Source organism: Caretta caretta, chromosome 6, assembly GCF_965140235.1.
Source record: "Caretta caretta isolate rCarCar2 chromosome 6, rCarCar1.hap1, whole genome shotgun sequence".
Taxonomy (NCBI): domain Eukaryota; kingdom Metazoa; phylum Chordata; order Testudines; family Cheloniidae; genus Caretta; species Caretta caretta.
Genome location: NC_134211.1, coordinates 16,269,245 through 16,292,970, shown reverse-complemented (window position 1 = coordinate 16,292,970; position 23,726 = coordinate 16,269,245). Strand labels below are relative to the sequence as shown.

Genomic DNA, 23,726 nt, shown 5'->3' with positions numbered 1-23,726 from the left:
GGAAGGTGTGACAGGACCCCCAGGGTGCAACCTGTGACTGTCGGACCGCTGTGCCCCCTTTACTCTCTATTCTGGGGTGTCTGTCACAATGTCTTACTGGTGGCAAGCAGCAAACCCCTGCAGGTGCTGTTACCCCTCAGTACAACTGCGTGTGGAACCCCACACCCAGCTAGATTGCGTGAATGCTCCCAGAGCCACTCATGAATCACAGAGAAAGGCATCAACCAATTCCCCCCAGCTCCAAGAGTTGTAGTTTAGGAATATACTGTCTTGCACTGCTCAAGAACCTTTCTTGAGAAATGCCAGTTTATTAATTGGAAATTAAATGGAAAGTGGATAATACACCAGCCTTTGTAACCTGAGCAGATTTCCCAAGCACTTCAGTCAAACTCACTGGTAAGGATAAACATTAAACAAAGTTGATTGATTACAAAAGGTCGATTTTAAGTGATTAGAAGTGATAGGCAAAAAGTCAGTTAGTTTACCAAAGAAAACAAAACAAGTGCACAGTCTGAATCTTAAACCTGTAAGACACGAGGTATTATGTAGAGCAAGCAGTTTTCTCACCCCACTGGATGTTACAGTTCATAATACACAGGTTTCACCCTGGAAACCTGGGCCTGTCTCCTCTGTTAGAGTCTATAGAGCGTCTTTAAATTAATTAATTTAAATTAATTAAAACTTTATTTGAAACATATTTTGCTTCTCTATATTACAGTATCAGAAGCCTCCCCTTCCAAATGACACTCTAAATGGATGAAACTGATCCCGTGTGGACAGAAGAGTGAACAGGATTGTTAGCCTTTACTATTGTACATCAGCTGCATAGCTCAAAGGAATAGTCAGTCATCTTTTGATCCTGACCCCAAGTCAGTTTGACCTCCCACTTGGGGAGACATTTGGAAAAGGCAGGATAGCAGATTGCTAAACTGTGTGTCTGGGGAGAGTGTTATTTTGGGGAAATAGTTACATGAATGCTTGCTGGCAAGGAGGAGCATTTTAGGGGTGCAGAAGTGGGGGGAATAGCGGGGAGAGGGATTTGGGGCTGAATTGAGGGAGGGGGATAAATGGGGATGGGTGGCAGAAGAGGTGAAGGGGCTGAAGTTCTAAGGAGGGCGAAGGACACACAGGGGTGAGTGGCAGGGTGCTTGGGGGAGATAGGGGTGCCTGTCACCCCCACATTCTTCCCTTCGGTATGTGCCAGGATTTGGGGTGTCTGAGACCCATCCCTACCAGCTCATGTGAGCCAGGTTTTGGAGGAGTTGCATTTCTAAGGGTGTCTGAGTCCTGCTCCTTCCATGTGTGCCAGGATCAGGGGAAGCCCTGCCCCTCTGGGTGGGCATTTAGAAGAGGCATGCTCGGAGCAAGCACCAAGAACACACTGTTGAGACTGGGGTGAGAAGCTGGGCACGGGTACCATGTGATAAAACTGTCAAGGTTTTGGGCCATAGAGCACGGATGAGATTTCTCTCACTGGCCCTGTTAGCAGCACATTGCAAACATCTCAAATCATGACCATTATCCCCTTTCCGGTATAACAAAATATACAGGAGGTAGAGGAGCACGGAGAGCTCACAAAGCAACCATGTGGCCTTGTGGAAAAACCACTGGCCTGGGACTATTCCTAGCTCTGCCACTGGCACTGAGTGAGCTTGGGTTAGCCATTTCATCTCTCTGTGCCTTGATTTCCCATCTGTGAAATGGGGATACATGATGTAAAGGTCTTAGAGAGCAACAGATGGAAAGCACGATATAAAAGCTAGGTCTTTTGATTATTACCTAGCCACAGTAGCTTAGCAGCTGCAAACCTAGGTGACAACCACCGACAAACATTTCTCTGTTTAAAAAACGAGCAAATTAAGTTGCAAGTAACTTAGATAACATGTAGTCAAGGCTGCCTGGTGACAGCTTGTGCCCTTCCAGAATGCTGAGTTCAGCGAAACTCAAACTTCTCAAACCAGTAATCACAGAGTTAAGGTAAATACACAAACAACCTTAACTCTGCCCTCTTTGAGCGATGGCGCAATGTGCCACAAACTGGCATTCTGCCTTTTCATCGTGATGCAGAGGCTCTACCTGCACTTGCCTGACACTCAAACACTGAGCCTACTCTCCTGACAGAATACCACACTGGTAAAGTTTAACCTCTTCATACCCTTTTCCAATCCCTTTCCACTTGCACACAGGATACATACAAACCCTATGTCTTCCTCTTCCCATCATTCAATGTACAGACTGCACTCATATTCCCCACCTCACGACTGACAATACCCATGGCAAGAAGATCCTAGTGCCCTGCTACCTACACGACCTACTCAGTTCTGTACTGAAATGATGCCAGACCGGAACCTCAAGGTACACATACGTCTCTTTCCTTTGATAACACACAAGCAGACGCAGACTCAAATCACCTCCTATCACAATCCCAGCTATCCCAAGCTTTATCCCGATTTATTCATCCACCATTCAATAGAGTTGCACTTAACACCACGAACGTTTTGCCAGCTTGGGGTGGGGGGAAGTTAAGGATGCGTGAACATTTACCTTAACTCTGAAATTTGATTTTTGCTGAACTCCACATACAGGAAGGACACGGGCTATAAATGGGCAACAATTAACTCTGTGTTAATGAAGTTTTCTACCATTTAATTTAGACTGTAGGATCTTCCGGGCAGAGACTGTCTATGTGTATTGTTGCTCCTTCTTCTGACACCAGTGTCCAGTTCTGACTTCGGTTTTACCCCTCTGCTGAGCGGCAGTAAGTGTCCAAGGCCTTGCAGATCAGAGGAGAAATCAGTGACAAGGAGTCTGGGTACACTCGAAGTGCACCTGTAACTCTTCTGTTGCTCACTCAGCTCCCTCTCTCCCAAAGCTGTGTTTACATAAAACCTTCCATAACTGAAACACTGCATGTCTCCCCAAGACTGAAAGGTTGCTTACACCTGAAACAAAAAAAACTGGGACACCTGTAACAGGGCCACCTGGGGGCACCTGCCATAACAACATATCCCATGCCTCAGACCCTGATCTCAGCCAAGGCATTTTACCACTATTGCAATTCACTAATAAATAATACTACAACTCCTGTAAATAAAATGTGGAATTGATTCTGCCACCACCTGAGTTGTTTGTGGTTGACGGGATGAACAGAGGAGCTCATTGGAGCAACTTTTCGTTGAGATATTGGAACCCAAACAGGAGACCCCCTGTGACGGGTTTGGTCACAGAGACCCCCTTGGAACTGTCACCTGACATGCTGAATTTACCTATGAGCCCTTTTTCTCTGCCAGTTTGGGCCTCCAGAACCCTGCCTTGTTGAGCCAGACACGCTAGCCTGCTGCAACACAGACTCAGGGTCTGAACCACGACCCCAAAGCTGCAGACTTAACTGAAAACAGCTCAGCAAGTATTCCTGTCTCCAGCACCCAGACACCTAGCTCCCAGGGGGATCCAAACCCCAAATAAATCCTTTTTATTCTGTATAAAGCTTATACAGGGTAAACTCATAAATTGTCTGCCCTCTATAACACTGATACAGAGATACGCACATCTGTTTGCTCCCCCAGGTATTAATCACTTACTCTGGGTTAATTAATAAACAAAAGTGAGTTTATTAAGTATAAAAAGTAGGATTTAAGTGGTTCCAAGTAATAACAGAACAAAGTAAGTTACTAAGCAAAACAAAACAAAACACGCAAGTCTAACCCTAATACATTAAGAAACTGAATTCAGGTAAAACTCACCCTTAGAGATGTTTCAATAAGCTTCTTTCACAGACTAGACTCCTTCCTAGTCTGGGCCAAATCCTTTCCCCTGGTACGGTCCTTGTCACTTCCAGCTCAGGTGGTAACTAGGGGATTTCTCATGACTGGCCGCCCCCTTTGTTCTGTTCCACCCCCTTTGATAGCTTTGGCACAAGGTGGGAATCTTTTGTCTCTCTGGGTCCCCACCCCTCCTTCTCAATGGAACCTGATACATCCATTCTACCCTGTGCCCAGGGTTCCTGCATGGACAGGTCTCCCATGATGCAGCCTCCATCCACCCATGATGCCTCATACCTGTTGGTCAGAGGAGAGTCCACATTGCACTAGGGCAGATGTAGACCTCCAGGGAGTCTGGCTCATAGAAGTATGATGACCCGAGATACAACTCCCATAAGGCAATGTGCAAATAGGGACATACAGTTGAATGAAATGTTTTGGGTCAGTTCAACCAAAAATATTCTCACACAGAGTTTTTATTTTGTGGAAGCTGCATTTTCCTTCAGGAAATCATTCCAGTGGTAAATTCTTGACCAGCTCTAGACAATAGTCTGCACATGTCATTAGCTGCCAGAGCAAATTCTTCTTCTTTAAATATTGGAGCATAAAATGTACATGATCAAGTAACAAATTCAGTTACTGCTACAGACCTGTAGGTCTCGCTCCTCAGGAGGGAACAGGATGCTGCAGTTGCACTGAGCAGCGGGATCTGCTGCAGCGTTGTGACTCCAGCAGCCAAGGGGAGGGGTGGAAAATGGACGGAGTGGTAAATACTCTCAGATGGGAAATCACTGACTGTGGGTGGGTGGGTAGTGGGTGGTCTTTGATAGCAGGTGATAGTTCCTGTCTGCTGCAGGCTGTGTAGTGAAGAGTGGCACCTCCTGATCATCAAGAGGGAAGAGAAGGAAGAGGCTAAACAAGACGGATGGAGGGAATAAAAGGATAAAACAAACAGCGCCGAGATGAGTCCTATCTACCTACAAACTGATAGGGAGAGCTCTGAGACCTTGATAGAGGCCTGGTGGCAGAAGCACCTCAGCCCTCCAGGCACCATATTTGATGTTCTGGGGACAAAAAGGGGGAACTTGCATTGGAGCTTCGTGGCATTAACCCCAAAACTCCAGTGAGAGACAGCGGCTGGTGCAACAGGTGGCTGATTTTGCGGCTCACTCTGCTGGTGCTTTTCCAGAGGGCTCAGCATCCAACGTGCAGATCCTTTGAAAATCTGGTGGGAAGTGTCACAATGGGAGTTTCTGGGTGCTGAGCAACTTTACAAATCTGGCCTCAAGTCCTCAGAGTTCCCCAGAACCTCAGAGGCCTGGGATGGGGCTCCTACCTTGAAAGCAGACAAAAAAGAGCAGAAATGTATTGAAATAGAAAAAGGAAGAGCCACAGCTTTCCCCAAAGGATTTAGTTTTTTATAATGAGTCCAACATTGACACCTGCCCTGTTTGTAACTGTAAACACACAGCTCCATCCCCAGCAGGCTGCACTTCAAAGGGTTTTTCTTCAAACTGGTGGAGGCTCTCGGCTGGGAGCACATTCAGCCCCAGCTCTAGGAATATCAAAGACAGAAGCCGCCATGGCTGGGGCTGAAGCTTAAACCCAAGCTGAGCATTTCTGCTCAGTTGGAGAGGTTTAAATCTTCGGAGTCCTGGGGTCTCTTTGTTTTTATTAATTATATATAGGAAAATTCGAGGTGGCAAAAATTATTAGAATGATCCAGAGTTCAGGACTGGGCACACTGCCGCATAGCAGGGGGCTGCCACGTACGGGCCGGGTTCCAATCCTGGAAACAGAGCGGTGAAATCGCATCTGCACAGTGTGGCTCTGCGTGCCGGAAGATGGTGTTCATGAAGGAATTGTGAGTTGAGAGTTGGATAAAAAGGTCTGCCGTAGTTTGCCCACCCCATAGTCTGTAGTCTCCGGTCTCAGTTTTGACCCCGGCCAGTCCCTAGATCTCACTGACAGTGCCACCCTTGGCCCAAGCCCATCTCTACACCTAGCTGCAGCCTACACCCCAACCACTAGGCCTGCTGTTCAGAGGCACCGCCTGCCACCCTTGCTCTGACCCAGTACGGCCAGTCTTATATTCTACTGTCTGTCCCACCGGCCCAATTGTACAGATATTGATCTCAAAAGCCCAAAGAGTTAAAGGTGCCTATAAACTCTCTGCCCAACATTAAACAGCGATAGGAAGGTTTGGGGACAGATAGTATGAGTCTCTGTGATAACGGGTTTCAGAGGACTCGTTGGGAATAGAAGAGGACATGTGAGTCCATCGTTTCTGAGATCAGAGGCAGGAATAACTTAGATTTTTGTGTAGCACAAAACATTCAGTGTAAATTAAAGAGTTTTTAGTCCTGATTTAACTGTAAATCTTCATGCATACTTAATCATGGAGATGCTACTACCCCTCTCAATATTTCCCTAATCAACCAAAGTTGATGCTGGGTTTTAGATTGCAGTGGTGTGTACATCTATTGGCAAACAATCATATATATTTGAGGTCATGTGGTTTTGGTGCACATCTCCCATAACAGTCTGTGTTCTTAGTGCAGAATTCAAGATGAACGCTCTTCTTATTCTAAGTGAATAGAATATTGCCTTTTAAATGTATGAGAAACTTCAAAAATCCTGCATTTGACCAAGTGGGTTATAGCCCACGAAAGCTTATGCCCAAATAAATGTGTTAGTCTTTAAGGGGCCACAGGACTCCTCGTTGTTGCTGATACAGACTAACACGGCTACCACTCTGAAGCCGTCAAAAGTCCTGGAAATTCTACCTGACATTTCGAAAATGTCTGATAGATGATTATCCTCCACCTCTGGTCAGCCCTGTCTGGATTTAGTTTTCCCCCCGCAAAGCTCTTTGTAGCCTTCATAGATTTGTTTCAGTCTTGTGTGGTCGGTAATCAGAGCTTTCTGAATTTTTCTGACACACTATAGCAAATCACAATGTGTATCATGGTTAGAAAATTCATCAATAGTACTGGCTCAGATGAATAAACTCTGATTGAGAAGTAGCTCTACTTTAAAAACCTTAACCATATAAAACAGAGGCCATCTCTGTGAAAAGGGCACATTCGGAAACTAGGAAGCACAGGAGAATGGGCGAAGCTCTGTAAGAGAAAGGCAAGTCTTGTGGTTAAAGCCCTGGAGTAGCATAAAGGAGATCTGTGTTCTGTTCCTGGGTCTACCACAGACTCCCTGGGGAATTTTGGACAAGTCATTTCATGGGTCTCAATTTTCCATCTGAAAAATAGGAATCATCATTATTCTTTCCCCCCACTCTTTGTGTGTATGGTCAATTTAGACTGCAGGGTCTTTAGGGTAAGGACTGTCTGTGTATATTTTTGTTCTTGCTTCTGACACCAATGTCCCATTCTCACACTAGTGTTACCCTGAGCCAATCAGTAGCAAGTGTTTCGTGTCTGGCAGGTTGGAGGAGAAATCAGAGACATGAAGGCTGGGTAAATTCTAAGTGTAACTTGTTCTATTTACACATATATACCAGTTCTGGAATGACATGGTCACATGGCACACAAGGCAGGCCCCGCTTTCAGAGATCTCAGCCCAGCACTTCCCAAGGAGAAACTCTGCCTCAAGAATGGACGGTAATCAGAGCCAGAGAGCAAAGTCTCCCGCTGCTTGCACAGCTCCCTCTCTCCCAAAGCTACCTACCTTTACACAAAACCTTGCATAACTCAAAAAATTAACACAGCATGTCTCCCCAAGCCTAAAAACTGGCTTCTGTTCTTCATAAAAAGAACTTGGACGACGAGTGGCACCTGCCATAACAGCATATGTGGTGCCTAACACACCACACCACAAGACCCTGAACTCAGTGGGGGAATTTTGTCACTACCGTAATACACTACTGAGAAATAATACTACAACCACCCTAAACTCTATGTGGAATTTATTCTGCCCACCACCTGGGGACCAGTGTCTCCAAAGGAAACAATAAGTTGTTGATGGCTGATTTGATGACAAGAGGAGCTCATTGGAGCAACTTTTGGTTGAGACACTGAATCCCAACTAGGAGAGCTGCTCAGGCATGACGGTGGCTGCCGAGCATTACTTGCAGTATCAAAGTGATGGGCCATGAACCATGACTGAAGAACAAGCAGCCAGAACTTCTGCTGACCAAATCAATACTGTATTTGGTGCTGAACAGCAAGAGGCACAGAGTCTCTTCACAGGTAAGTTGTGCTTAAAAATTGTTGAAGAGTTTCTGTAAAAGGGCCACATTTGGTAGCGTGATAGCCAGAATGTTTGGCTTTCCGTCAAAGAGTTGCTGAAACAAGACCCCTTCAAAAAAACTGCTTTCTACTGTGAACTAAAAAATCCCTTTCACACAAACATAAATCTTTATATTAAGTCTTTACTGAAAGTGGTCCTGTAAACAAGTCAGACCTGCAGAAATATGCCTGTTGTCATGTTCTGCTTCGGCTTATGCCTCTAACTGGATATTGAGAGTGAGCAAGATGGAGAAAAAATATTTTTAACACCCCCCATTGTTTGGTCGTTCTTGTTTTTTACTTTATTTGATTTAAATTGGAATTTTTATTGAAATCAAATACATTTTTTCTTTTTAAAAATAAACAAATTTAAAGGTAAATTTCAACTTCTGACATCTTGTGCTAAAACCCAAACCTACCATAATCTACTTAAATAATTTAAATTAAATAAAAAGTAATAATAGTCAAGCAGTATGTCTTTGTGCTGAAGTTTTAAAGAAAGTCAAACCATTGAACTGGTGGAACTTGGGAGTCACTGGCTCAGCAACTGGAAGCCCTGGGAATCCTGGCTCCAGCTGGGGCTCAGCTTCAGGCAACGGGGAGCCTGGAATGCTGAGAACTGTGGCTTGAGCTGGGGAGCAGCTCCTGGCTCCCTGACACAGAGCTGGGAGCCTGGACGCCCCTACTCCCTACCTCTGAGGTTCCCATCTCAGTCATTACTCCCTGGGCTTCTTGGCTGCCTGCTCCCCATTAATCTGCTAGGGATAATGGGAAACTGGGAGTCTAGAAGCCCTGGGAGACATGGCTGAGCCAGGAAACCCAGAACTTCCAACTCCCAGACTCAATTTGTTTTTGAAATTTTTGCAACAAAATGTTTTGATTATTTCAAAATGAACTGTTTTCAGATTTTCCCTTCTGTGGGAAATTTTGAAATATCTGTTTTTCATTCCAAATGGGAGCAATGTTTTTTCAGAAGTTTAGATTTCTCCAAACTGGAAACTCTGACTTTTGACCAGCTGGAGTCTAAACTTCATGACGTGCCCAGACAGCTCATAGTCACAAAACACAGGTACCCTAACCAAGCAGCCAAGGACAAGAAGAACCAATAGACACCACAGTCACTGACTGACCACTGCAAAACAATACTTGGGTGTGGAAATGCCTCCTCCCCTGTATGGCCCTTTCTGACCTCTGTGGTTTCTCCTACTTGTGACAGATGAAGCAGAAGAGAAGAAAATCCAAGTACCAGTGTTGGGAAAAGCCTAGAAGAAATAAACGTCTGCACAAAGAATTCTTCCATACCTGCTCCTTAGCCGTGAAGAGGCCATGAGATCCTCCTTCTTCTCTGCCATAGTAACCAGTAAGTCACACCCTACTGAACTTTTCTGGACTGTCAATCACTTTGTCAACCTAGAACGTCTCCTCAGCTCCACAGCCCAGTACCACTCATTTCAAGGGACTGGTACCCATTTTACAGAGATGATCTTCCATGGCCACTATGGCCTCTGTGGCCATGAGGGATAACACGACATCCTCCTTCTCAGACTTCTGCCCATTCACAAAACCAGAATCTCATAAACACTAGAGGAAATCTGAGTCTCCACCTGTGACCCTGATCTTTGATCTTCTTGGCTGCTTAAGAGCAGTAAGAGCACCTAGAACCTCTACTAAAAAAATACTGTCATCAACTCTTTTGAGGAGAGAAATCTTCCCTCCCATTCTTGACCATGCAGCTATCTGACCAGACTACTTAAGAATCCATTGCTTGTTGCAACCAATCTTACAATCTACCACCGAATATCATCTGGTTTCCCATTTCTGAGCAACCTCATCCAACTTCACCATTTCATTGGTGATATCCAGCTGGGTTTTCACACACAGAACAGAGATGGCACTGCTGAGACTGATGCGTGACCTCCCCTAGTCCATGGAGGAGGGGACTTTTATTGTCAGGGTTTGCAGAACAGGGACTGATCCTTCTGTTCTTGGAGTCAATAGTACAACTTTGACTGATTTCACGACAGAGTAAGATCAGGTCTTCAGAGATCACTGTGTAAAGAGTTACTGATTATCAGTACTGCAGGAGGCTACTAATGATGGTTTATTATTATTTCTTGTAATCCTCACATGGGGTTTCTCAGTTCCTGGAACGCTAGTCTTGGCCTCTCAGGGCCCTGTAACACTGCCTGCGGTGACACAAGGGTGTGAGTACCAATCTGAGGGCAGACTGTTAGGAAGCAGGGCACAAACCTCAAATTGGTTGTGAGTTCTATTCTTAGATTTCACCAACCAATTATCAAATGTAAACTCCTCAGGCACTGTAACAGCACTAACATGGAGTTACAAACAGTCCGCTAGGGTACTCCAATCTATCTTGTGTACCTTGGTGATAGATGGCCCTTATACCAAAAATTTCAGCAATATTCAGGTTATTCCCAGTCCCAAAGGACCAGTCCCTTTGTCAGGTCAATGGCCCTTTCGATCTGACACCAAAGACAAGGCTTGTAGCCAATCCCATACAAGCTTCTATAATCAGCAAGCACTAAATGTCCTTTAAGGCTAACCCAGTCTAAGCAGCTGGGGATCTCTAGCTCCTGTCTATATCTCCTTGGAGCTTTCTTCTTCCGGCACAATTTCCTTTCAACCAATCAGAAGGGGTCTCTTTCAGTGGGCTCCTGAAGAATGTCTGTTGTTTCTGTGGAGTCTGCTGGCTGGGTCAGACTTTGCCCACTCTGTTCTGATAGCGAATTCATGACTGACACAACTCTTCCAGCGTCAGCTTCAATCAATACATCCTCAGTTTTGGGGGGCAGCCAAGCTCAAATTCTATTCCCCTGATACATTATCAGATGGTCGTTATGTCAATAGTGCCCCCAGTCTATAAGCAGTAGCATCTGTGTCCAATAGGAAAGGGGGGTTGAAACATGGAGAGGCCAAGACAGGAGCAGTCACAAGAGCCTCTAAAAATCACGCCCATGATCACCAAGATGGTTTCCCTTTCTCACCCAACCTATGTAATACTTCCTTCTTGACCAGAATGTACTAGATAAGCTGGTTCACATTTTGCAACTATGGTTTCCTCTTTTACTATTTGCTGATTGTCAGAACCATTCGGCAAAGAACAGTAATCCTTTCCTGCTTCCGATCCACATGAATTTTAGCAACTAAAATTCCCCCAGAATCTTGGGTCTCAAAGCTCGTCTCAACCACACTCCGTCTTTCCCTTGCTGAAAAGCGAGCACAGCATGTCGCTGTTATTTTTGCACCTAGAGGCAGGACAAATTGCTCACCGCAAACCAACTGCCACAAATCATTGCTTTCAGCTGGGCCACAACTTGAAAAGGAATTACCACAGGCTGTGTCACACTGTCCAGAACGGCTCACAACTGTGAATGCCGACCTCAGGGCAAACTGTAGAAAAAAGGCAGACACTCCAAACTGGTGGTATGTTCTATAATAGATTTCAACAAGCCAGTAACAAATGTGAACTCCTGGATTGCGCTACCAGTCCTACCTGGGAGTCACAGACAGACTGGAGAGTCCATCTTGCCACCCAGACAAACTGAACTTTGTGACAAAAGTGGTGTCACTTACACCAAACATCACACCACATCAGGTTGTTCCTGGTCCCAAGAGACCAGTCACTTAGCCCATATCAACTGGTACTCTGGACTTTACACCAAATACAACACTGGCAGCCAATTTTATAGTAAACTAACTAAAGGTTTATTGACTAAGAAAAGGAAATGAGAGCAATTGAGAGGGTAAAGCAGGTGAAATATATTAACAGGTGAGTCACAGTTTGTAATTCCAGATTGTGGCCATGATGTAATAAACTGCCAGTTTCCTAAAAGTCTTTTCAGGGTACCCAGATTGTCTCTGGGGATCTCGGCTTTGCACCTGGTACATGTCCCTGTAAAAGTCCAAACAGTCAGAGATAAAGGATCGTTCCCTGAATCCATATTTACAGATTCTTCAGTCAGAAAATAGGCTGACAGCTTCTACCCACATGGGCTTTTCCTCTGATGACAGGAAGTGAGAAATGCCTTTAGAGTCTCTGACCTCTGGTCATTATATACAATGGCCACTTGCTTTGAAACTAGCATTTCACAAGACTTCTTTGAAATGAATGAAATATAAAATCCCTCTGGCTCATTGTGTGTGAGATCAAAGACCAGTGCATTCCTCTTTTCCCGCTATGAAGAAAGAACCTATGTATGGCCATCCTGACCACTTGGTTTCTGTGAGAAGAAGCTATAAATATGGACACAAGGAAAAATTCTTCATCTTTTGACTGTTTGAATTCTTATTTTTTTCTCATTTTAATTACCACTAGTAAGTGGTCCACTCCCACATGCCTCCTTCCTGCTCTGTACATCTTCTAAAGTTCTGCTCCTTTTGTGCTGAATTGTAACATGATCCAATTGGTTCCCTGTTCTGTGATTCGATCACCTCCATCTCTGCTTCCTTGTGAAATTACAGACTGTAACTCCCCTGTACATATATCTTTACCTGCTTTAACCTCTCATTTCTTTTTCTGAGGGTTTTTCTACACAGGAATGGAAGCCTAGGGTTAGTGGGACTTGAGTCACCTGACCTGTGTCTAGAAACCCTGAGCTTGTGCATCTACTCTGCAGTTTAACCCTAGGTTAAGAATTTTCTGACCTTTGCTTGAACCGAGGACTCTGGCACCCACACTGCCGTGCACAGACCCCAGTCAAAGTAACCCTACCCCAGAGTGCCTCGCTTCCGCTCCCCATCCAGTGTCAACACTCCTGCGCTACGAATGTGTTACACTGTGGGAAAACTCTCCACGCTATTTCCTAACTCTGACGGTGCTGTCGATGGGACTCAGGTGCCCATAAGGACACACGAGTCCAGAAACTGCATAATTAGCTCCTTTGCTGTCTGTCTCAGTAGAATGACTGCAGTTTGTCAAGATACTGAACTACCATCTAATCTGAGAACTGGGCTCTCCATCTCTACGCTGAGTCACATTGGCAGGAAAATGTCTATGTGCTCCTGTTCTGAGGATAATTAGGACGTCAGTCTCCAGGGCTCTCAAACTATTCAAATGAAACTTTGCAATTTTTAATTTTTAAAGTGGGTTGTTCAATGAAGGTGCTTTTGTCTGGTTGGGTTTTTTTATTTATTTTTGTCTGTTTTGAAGTTTGACATGAAATGTAGGTTTCAGAGGAAAAACACACCCCCACCCCAGGCTGGCTGCTGCTAGCTATGGAGCAGTGAAGTGTATCCCCAGGACTTGGGGTGCAGTGTGCTCCACCATCTCGCCACAGCCCAGGAGGCAGGGATAAGGGATCCCAGGGAGTCTGTGGGGAAGTTTAGAGGCTGGCTCCCTCTCACCGCCCTCACAGTGCACGATGCCTGGACACCTCTGCGCACACAGCCTCAGACCAGCTGACTGGTATTTTAGTATAGTTCAAAGTAGATGTATAAGAATGTATGTAGTATTTAAACTTCATGAAAATCTGGTGGGATGTAGCATGCATTGTTTTAACTTATCTGTACCCTGTTCTAATGTAATAGCAAACATTTGCATTGTATATGGCTTTGTAAGGAAGTAACTCATCAAACAAGAAAGAAGCTGTGTGTAATGCAGATTAAGAACACTAACAGACAGGGCCAGATTTACACCTTAAACGTCACTAGGCACAGCATCTTCAGTGCCCCGCCACCCGAGATACCTGCTCCACAGCCCCCTACCACAACTGCACAGCACCCTGCACACACACACACCCCCACTGTCCAGCGCCCACTGCACATCCCCACTACCTCAATTGCCCAGTGCCCCACACAGATCCCCAACTATCCAACGCCCCAACACACACAGACCTCCTCTGCCCCACAGTGCCCAGCACTCCCCCAAACTTCTCACTGTTCAGCAGCACCCACTCCCTCATTTCCCAGCATCCCCAAACAAGCCCCTGCAGAGACCCACTCTCCCTTACCCTGCCCCCCGGCCACCTCACCAGCACCGCTGGGAGGTGACTTTGTCTGCCAGGCTGAGCCGACAGCGCGGCCAGGGCCGTTTGGGGATTGCTCTGGCCTCTTGGGAATGGTGCGATTAGCCAGGATGAAGACGGAGCAAGAGCAGGAGCGAGGCCTGCCCAGGCCGGGCTCCCTCAGGGCCTATTTGCCTGGCAGGACCTCCTGCGTAGGTCTGCTGAGCTCTTCCCCTGCCACAGGGGCTGCTTCGTCTTCCCTGTTGGCAGGAGCGCTCCAGCAGCGCTGTGTGGGGCCATCTCCCACTCAGGCAACCCCGCCCTCTGCTGGGGCCCGGGAGTGTCAAACTTTAAATTTTTAGGCGCCCTGAGGCAGTTGCCATCTTTGCCTAATTGGAAATACAGCCCGGTTAACAGAAAGGTGTTAATTCCTCCTACGTACATCTTCTAAAGTTCTGCTCCATTTGTGCTGAATTGTAACATGATCAATCTGGTTCTCTGTTCTGTGATCTGATCACCTCCATCTCTGCTACCTTTTGAAATTATAGAACGTAACTCCCCTGTACCTATATTTTTACCTGCTTTAACCTCTCAGTAACTTCCATTTCCTTTTCTTGGGGTAGGTCTACACAGGAATGGAAGCCTGGGTTAGTGGGACTGGAGTCACCTGACCTGTGTCTGGAAACCCTGAGCTTGTGCATCTACCCTGCAGTTTAACCCTAGGTTAAGAATTTTCTGACCTGTGCTTGAACCTAGGACTCTGGTGCCCACACTGCAGTGCACAGACTCCAGTCAAAGTAACCCTATCCCAGAGTGCCTAGTGCCCACTCCCCCTTCCAGTGTGGACACTCTAGCTCTACAAATGTGTTGCACTGTGGGAAAACTCTACTGCAGAGCAATGAAGTGTATCCCCAGGGCTTGAGGTGCAGTGTGCTCCACCATCCCGCCACAGCCCGGGAGGCAGGGATAAGGGATCCCCGGGACTCTGTGGGGAAGTTTAGAGGCTGGCTCCCACTCACTGCTCTCACAGTACACGCTGCCTGGACACCTCTGCACACACAGCCCCAGGGAGGGCAGGGGGAGCCCATGAGAAAGGGACTGTGAGGCTGTCTTGCAAAGGGGGAAGGAGCGGCAGGGCTCTCAGCTCAGCATGGCTGGGGGAGGGATGACCCCCAACATCCTGGCAGCTACAGGCACGAACTTTATTTCTCCCAGTGGATGCTCCACCTCACCTGCAATGGGGCCCACCCAGGCATGCAATGGGTGACCAGCCACAGGGCACGGAACTGCTATGGCTGGTGGCTGCTGAGCACCCCCCTATTTTTTTTCTGTGGGTGCTTCAGCCCCGGAGCATCCATGGAGCCAATGCCGATGCTGGCAGCTGCCTCCCATCAGTCAGCATTGCTCCCTGCTTCGGACAAGCTCTGCAGAGCAACGAGGAGGAGCCATAGACAGAGTTACCACAGCAGGAGGCTATGGGGAGGTTTTGGGGCTGGCTCCCACTCGCTGCCCTGACAGTGAACAATGCCCAGGCACCCTGCACACACAGCCCAGGGAGTGCAGAAAGGCCAGAGAGCGGAGTGGGGACGAAGCTGCTGCCCTATTGGGATGGGGAACAGCTGGGTGTTAGGGATCATTCTCCCCGGGCCGTGCTGAGCTGGGAGCTCTGCCCTCCCTGGGGCTGTTTGTGCAGGGGCACCTGGGCAGCATGAACCAAAATCTGGCTGTGCTCTTGGGACCAGGAAGCAGCTCTCTTTGCAAAAAGCTTATCATAGAATATCAGGGTTGGAAGGGACCTCTGGAGCTCATCTAGTTCAACCCCCTGCTCAAAGCAGGACCGATCCCCAATTAAATCATCCCAGTCAGGGCTTTGTCAAGCCTGACCTTAAAAACTTCTAAGGAAGGAGACTCCACCACCTCCCTAGGTAACGCATTCCAGTGTTTCACCACCCTCCTAGTGAAAAAGTTTTTCCTAATATCCAACCGAAACCTCCCCCACTGCAACTTGAGACCATTACTCCTCGTTCTGTCATCCGCTACCACTGAGAATAGTCTAGATCCATCCTCTTTGGAACCACCTTTCAGGTAGTTGAAAGCAGCTATCAAATCTCCCCTCATTCTTCTCTTCTGTAGACTAAACAATCCAAGTTCCCTCCGCCTCTCCTCATAAGTCATGTATTCCAGTCCCCTAATCATTTTTGTTGCCCTCCGCTGGACTCTCTCCAATTTATCCACATCCTTCTTGTAGTGTGGGGCCCAAAACTGGACACAGTACTCCAGATGAGGCCTCACCAATGTCGAATAGAGGGGAACTTTCACGTCCCTCGATCTGCTGGCAATGCCCCTACTTATACATCCCGAAATGCCATTGGCCTTCTTGGCTACAAGGGCACGCTGTTGACTCATATCCATCTTCTCGTCCACTGTAACCCCTAGGTCCTTTTCCGCAGAACTGCTGCCGAGCCATTCGGTCGCTAGTCTGTAGCGGTGCATGGGATTCTTCCTTCCTAAGTGCAGGACCCTGCACTTGTCCTTGTTGAACCTCACCAGATTTCTTTTGGCCCAATCCTCCAATTTGTCTAGGTCCCTCTGGATCCTATCCCTACCCTCCAGAGTATCTACCTCTCCTCCCAGTTTAGTGTCATCCGCAAACTTGCTGAGGGTGCAATCCACACCATCCTCCTCATCATTAATGAAGATATTGAACAAAACCGGCCCGAGGACCGACCCTTGGGGCATTCCGCTTGATACCGGCTGCCAACTAGACATGGAGCCATTGATCACTACCCGTTGAGCCCGACAATCTAGCCAACTTTCTATCCACCTTATAGTCCATTCATTCCAGCCCATACTTCCTTAACTTGCTGACAAGAATACTGTGGGAGACCGTGTCAAAAGCTTTGCTAAAGTCAAGAAACAATACGTCCACTGCTTTCCCTTCATCCACAGAACCAGTAATCTCATCATAAAAGGCGATTAGATTAGTCAGGCATGACCTTCCCTTGGTGAATCCATGCTGGCTGTTCCTGATCACTTTCCTCTCATGCAAGTGCTTCAGGATTGATTCTTTGAGGACCTGCTCCATGATTTTTCCAGGGACTGAGGTGAGGCTGACTGGCCTGTAGTTCCCAGGATCCTCCTTCTTCCCTTTTTTAAAGATTGGCACTACATTAGCCTTGTGTAGGGACCAAAGCGGCACATAACTGAGCAGCATATAGACCAGGGCGAAAGTTGCAAACATGCAGTCGTTGTACCCTGGTTTCCCTGCTTACCCACAGCAGTGAGATGTCTGCTAGAAGGGTGCCCGCCTGTGGAAAAGTGTGGGATAATTTTAGAATGAGTTCCCTGCAAAGTTGAACTGCAAGCCGTGATTGTGTCTTTTGTCCATTCGCACATCCCCACTCCCTCCAATCCCAACACTCACCATGATTTGGGTGCTTGCAGAGATGTGTGCCTGGCTAGAGTCAGTGAGAAAATGATTGCTACTACTTGCAAAAGGTGCTTGTTTCAATCGTTTGCTGGAATGTAAGAATCCCTCTTCTGTGTGTTGTCCACAGTAGCTGAGACTTTGAGAAACACACCACGCACCCTTGCCGACCATCTGTGGCAGATAAGAAAGAGGCCAAGATGCAGCAAAGAAGATATATTCAGAGAGGTGCTGCAGCACTCTGTCACAAACACAAGTAAATGAAAGGAGGGCTGGGAAGCTGAAAAGCAGGACAGAAAAGGGAATAAAGCATTTGCTAGGGAAGCGACTGAGTGGATGATAAAAGTGATGGAGGATCAGACAGAGATGCTCAAGTCTTTAATAAAACTTCAGAGTGAACAGATCTGGGGTCGACCTCCAATGCAGCATGTGCACATGCACAATTCTTTGTCAAGCAACCCCCCTCCCCCCACGCCCACACATTCCTTTTCACTTTGTGGTGCTCCTCAGTTTCCTCATCACTCCACCTCCTCTCACAGCTTGGACAATGATAGCTGTGTTCTACAAAATCGCATAGCAATCAATTCAGTTGCAGGTACAGGCTTCTAAAGCATTTTCTTGCATGGATATCTGGCCCCAAAATTTTGTATGGGATGCACCAGGGAAGCAACTCCAAAGCAGATATGTGTTTACTGCCCCTCATTGTCAAAGTGGTTCCTCAAAGCCTCTCTGATGTTAATAGCAGCCCTCTGGCCTCCTCTGATAGCCTTGGCATCTGGCAGATCAAACTCTGCAGCCAAGCGCTCTGCCTCAGAGCTCCACATGTGAGCAAACATTTCACCCTTAGATTCACACAGATTATGCAAAGTGCAGCACACGGCTATGACCATGGGAATATTGTCCTCAGTAAGGTCTAGCCTGCCATAGAGACACCTCCAGCACGCCTTCAATCTGCCAAAGGAACATTTGACTACCATGCAGCACCTGCTCAGCCTGTTGTTAAAACACTCCTTGCTGCTGTCCAGCTGCCCTGTGTAAGGTTTCATGAGCCAGAGCTGTAAGAGGTAAACTGGGTCTCCCAGGATTACTATGGGCATTTCCACATCCCCCACTGTGATCTTGTGGTCTGGAAAGAAAGTCTCCACTTGCAGCTTTCTGTACAGGCCACTGTTCCTGAAGATGCATGTGTCATGCACCTTTCCAGATCACTTGCACTGATGTCTGTGAAACGCCCACGGTGATCCACAAGCACTTGCAACACCACCGAGAAGTATCCCTTCCTATTGATGTACTCTGATGCAAGGTGGTCTGGCACTAAAATTGGAATATGTGTGCCATCTATCGCACCGCCAGTTAGGAAAACCCATCTCTGCAAAGCCATCCACTATTTCATGCACATTTCCCAGAGTCACAATCCTCCATAGTAGGATGCGATTTATTGCCCTACACACTTGGAGTAATACATCCCCAAAGTGGACTTTCCCACTCCAAACTGATTTGCGACTGAGCAATAGCAGTCTGGATTTGCCAGCTTCTATACAGTGATTGCCACACACTTCTCTACCAAAAGGGCAGCTCTCATTCTGGTCACCTTGCGCTGCAGGTCATGGGCCAGCTCAGAACATAGCTCCAGGAAGGTTGTTTTTGCATCCTAAAGTTCTGTACCCACTGGTCGTCATCCCACACCTGCAAGACAATGTGATCCGACCAATCAGTGCTGGTTTTGCTAGCCCAAAAGCGACGGTCTACCCTATGCAGTTGCTCTGTGAAAGCAAAAAGCACTGATAAATTATATCATGCAGAATGTCGGGAGCCTGCAAGGCTTCCTCTGTCAGTAACTTCGTGATTAACTGTGCTGCCATGTGCGAGGTCTTCATGACATTTAATGGCGCATAGCAGAGAAGTGTGGGATCCATCCTTTCTCACTGAAGATGGTGGAGCGCACTGCAAAGATTGACAGTTGGAAAAATGGCGGAAAAGGAGATGCACCACCCTCCGTTCCTCCTTCCCACAACACCTACTGACAGATGGTGTCACCAGGCACTGTGGGATACATACCCACAGTGCATTGCTAACACTGTTGATGATGGTGCCCCGAATGTGGACACAATCTGTCAACAGAGGGAGCGAGTGTAAACACACTTTGGCAACTTTGCTTTTGTCAATTTTTTCATGTCGACATTAGTTTCATCGACAAAACTTGGTAGTGTAGACAAGCCTATAGGATTTTTTTTAAATAATTAAGATCAGAGTTTTCAGATATCTCCAGAGTTTTCAGATATCTACAACATTCCAAAAGAATTATGCTGCCATTAACACCTATGTAAACTTTGTTTGAAAAGTAATCATGCAAATGTCATCAGCTAGGCTTATCCACATGTTTTTGCTCCAGTATGCATTCACTGAAGCCTGCAAATGACTACACATGGGAGCCCTCTGCATGCATAACTGTTTGCAGGATCAGTATCTAAGAGAGAGTAAATAGCATGAAAGCAGCTTCTTAAAGCAACACCAATCAAAATAAAGTCACAGATCTATTTCTTTCAACTTTGGATTGCTGTACTTTACCCATAAAATCACTACAGCAGAAAGATCAAAGCGTTTTTTCACTTTGTTCACTGTGTGGACTTGATAGCAGTTTAAAGCCTGATCTTGAGTTTATTAAGACCTCACTGCAACCTAATCAGAAGTCTGAACTCTTTAAAAAAAGATTCATAGTCATATAACCTCCTCAGAACTCTAGGAAGAGGACAGATTATTAACACTTATCTAAAAAAGCAGCCTAAATGCTTCACAATAGAAAAACACCATGTCAAGGTTCCTTCCCCACTCTGAACTCTGGGGTACAGATGTGGGGACCCGCATGAAAGACCCTCGAAGCTTATTCTTACCAGCTTAGGTTAAAACTTCCCCAAGGCACAGATTTCTTTTTTGCCTTGGGATCACTGCCACCACCAAGTGATTTAACAAACAATCGGCGAAAGGACCACTTAGAGTCCTATTGCCCCAAAATATTCCCCCAAGCCTACACCCCCTTTCCTGGGGAAGACTTGAGCATATATCCTCACCAATTAGTTACAAAGTGAGTACAGACCCAAATCCCTGGGTCTTAGAACAATGGGAAAAAATCAGTAAGTTCTTAAAAAGAAGGATTTTATTTAAAGAGAAAAAGGTAAAAGAATCATCTCTTGTATAAGTAGGGGCATAGCGAGCAGATCGAGGGACGTGATCGTTCCCCTCTATTCGACATTGGTGAGGCCTCATCTGGAGTACTGTGTCCAGTTTTGGGCCCCACACTACAAGAAGGATGTGGATAAATTGGAGAGAGTCCAGCGAAGGGCAACAAAAATGATTAGAGGTCTAGAACACATGACTTATGAGGAGAGGCTGAGGGAGCTGGGATTGTTTAGTCTGCAGAAGAGAAGAATGAGGGGGGATTTGATAGCTGCTTTCAACTACCTGAAAGGGGGTTCCAAAGAGGATGGCTCTAGACTGTTCTCAATGGTAGCAGATGACAGAACGAGGAGTAATGGTCTCAAGTTGCAGTGGGGGAGGTTTAGATTGGATATTAGGAAAAACTTTTTCACTAAGAGGGTGGTGAAACACTGGAATGCGTTACCTAGGGAGGTGGTAGAATCTCCTTCCTTAGAGGTTTTTAAGGTCAGGCTTGACAAAGCCCTGGCTGGGATGATTTAACTGGGAATTGGTCCTGCTTCGAGCAGGGGGTTGGACTAGATGACCTTCTGGGGTCCCTTCCAACCCTGATATTCTATGATTCTATGATCTCTGTAAACTTAGGCTGGTAGTCAACCTTACAGAGTAGCAGAAAATTCAAAGAGCACAGAGGAACCCCCTCTAGCCTTAGTTTCAAAGTTACAACAAAACAGGGATAAATCTCCCTCTAGCAAAGGGAAAATTCACAAGTTGAGAAAACAAAGATAAACTAATACACCTTGCCTGGCTGTTACTTACAAGTTTGAAATATGAGAGACTTGTTCAGAAAGATTTGGAGAACATGGATTGATGTCCGGTCCCTCTTAGTCCCAAGAGCGAATGACCACAGAAACAAAGAAGCCAAAAGAAAGCCTCTTCCCCGCCCCCACTCCGCCAGATTTGAAAGTATCTTTTGTCCCCATTGGTTCCTTTGGTCAGGTGCCAACCAAGTTACTTGAGCTTCTTAACCCCTTACAGGTAAGGAGGAATTTTAGGCTACCCTTATGGTTATGACACACCAATACAAATGAAGACAGATCCTGCATTAAGATCTGCTAATGCAGAATCCCTCAGCCATCTTACCTCTCTGCTCTGACTCTGTCTCCCACCCGTCTCGCCCCAGTCCCAGCCCCCGCCCCCTGCAGCCAGCCGAGAAGCTGCCAGCCTACCCAACCTGTCTCCTCCTACCGCCAAGTCAAGAAGCTGCTGGCCTGCCCAGGCTATCTCCCCCCAGCCCCCTGCAGCCAGCCTCTGTCCCTGCTAGATCCAGCCCAGCTCCCTCTTCCCTGGAAAAAGGCACACCGGCCTGCAGTCAGAGACATGCTGGGAACTGCAGCCATCACATTCTGAAAACAGCTGAACCAGCTTCCAGCAAACAGATGATTGGCCAGATGGGGAGAGCTGATTGATTTAGTCACAGAAACCCATTCTAAAACTACTGGGCCCTAAATCCAGAGAGTGCCTCTTGACGACAGCAGGGCTCCAGAGGTGGGAAATGCTTTTAGGAGCACACCAATGCGAACTTGCATTTGAGTCAGGGCTGTCTCCTAGGGGGGCAGATACATTGTCCAGGCTGTCCTGGTGTAAAGCAAGCAGGAAACATCACGTGTTTGATACGCTTTACCTAAGTACTGTGCTCAGATAACAGTAAGAGTAGAATCTAGAAGTTCATCTTGTAGGCAGCCTTAGCTATTGTGACAAAGTCAGGCCGGACGGCTGCAAGATGGTGGGGAAGGCAGAGGTGTAAGACCTAGAATGTTAAAGGCCCTCTTCTCTATAAGGTGATAAGGGCTTACATCAGGTCTATTAGGAACACATGGAGTCAGTTAAGGGCTGCCTGAGACCTTTTAAAACCAGGAGGGAGAGGGAGACGGGAAAAGAGACAAGCCACTACCAGGCTAGTGGCAGCGGGGAGAAAGCTTTGCCAGGACGGGAGGCTGCGCTCCTCCCCATAGGGGAAGCAGACAAGCCTAAGTGCCTTCTAGGGGAAGAACCGACACCCTGGGGCAGACTACAGGGCAACACCCAGCCCCAGCAAGGAGGCAGGGGAAGCTATCACCCTTTGTTTTTGTGTTTATGGGACTATTCCCTTCTGTTTGGTGGAGGATCATGCTACAGGCCTACCCTGAGGCCTACTCAGGAAACAGCCAAAGAAGCACAGAAGGGGAGAGGACAAAAACTGCCCAGAGTGGGGTGGGGCTGATTTACACCAGGCCCACCATCGCCTGGTGGGGAAGTGCTTGACCTGGCGAGACAAAGGAGATGCCTTGCCACACTATTCCCCAAGCCACAGAAGAACCTTTCTTGGGAGAGGTACAGAGAACTCTTGGTAGATAACTGTTACTCACTGCATGGTAGTCATTCCAGGAGGACTTATGCCAGTGTGGTTGGAGAAGTGGAAAACAGGACATATTGGTATAATTAAGATTATACCTGGGCTCTGGCTATTGGGCCGTGCTGCCCTGTAGCAAAGGGCTGCTACATACTCTGGCTATTGGGCCACACTGGCTGTGTGACATAGACTCTGGCTATTAGACCATGCTATCCTGTAGTGAAAGGTTACTGAACTCTAGCTGTTCAGCCATGCTGCCGTGGAGATGGGGGCAAGTGCCTTTGCCCTAGGCCTTGGACTGTGGCCAAATGTTACTTACTTCAGTCTCTGTAATTTGCAGTTCGGGTGTTTCAATCCCTCACACAGCAGCCGCACTCCGGAATCTCCCAGTTCGTTACCCCCCAGGATCAGCTCTGTCAGGCTCCGGCTGGTTGTGAGAACAGCAGCGAGATCCCCACAGGCAGCGGCTGTGACACGGCACGAGTCCAACCTGCAGGAGAGCGAACGCAGAAAAGGGGCATCACGGTGTGACCGGGCTCGTCACAGCTGGTCTGACAGATGGCCCCACCCACAAGCCCCTCTCTCTGACCAATCAGCATCCAGGAGGATACAGACTCCATCCCAAGCTCCACCCCTTGTCCAGTGAGAGACCAGCAGTGGGTGGGACTTCCTGTCTAAATTCCACCCCTTGCCTTTTACCCTTCACCAATCAACAGGAAGAATGATCAAAGCTCTGCCACTGACCAATGAGGAATAAGGTTTGGGGTAAGAGTTCCTTCAGAAGCA

General features: G+C 47.1%; 1 protein-coding gene across 1 annotated transcript in view; it reads right to left on the bottom strand.

Moving 5' to 3' along the window:
* LOC125638533 (NACHT, LRR and PYD domains-containing protein 12) overlaps positions 1-23,726 on the bottom strand; it is a 196,417-nt gene that overhangs the window by 26,148 nt on the left and 146,543 nt on the right. The window contains exon 7 of the mRNA XM_048854425.2: positions 23,260-23,430. Coding sequence (XP_048710382.2) covers positions 23,260-23,430 — 171 coding nt within the window. The remainder of the gene's footprint in view (positions 1-23,259; positions 23,431-23,726) is intronic.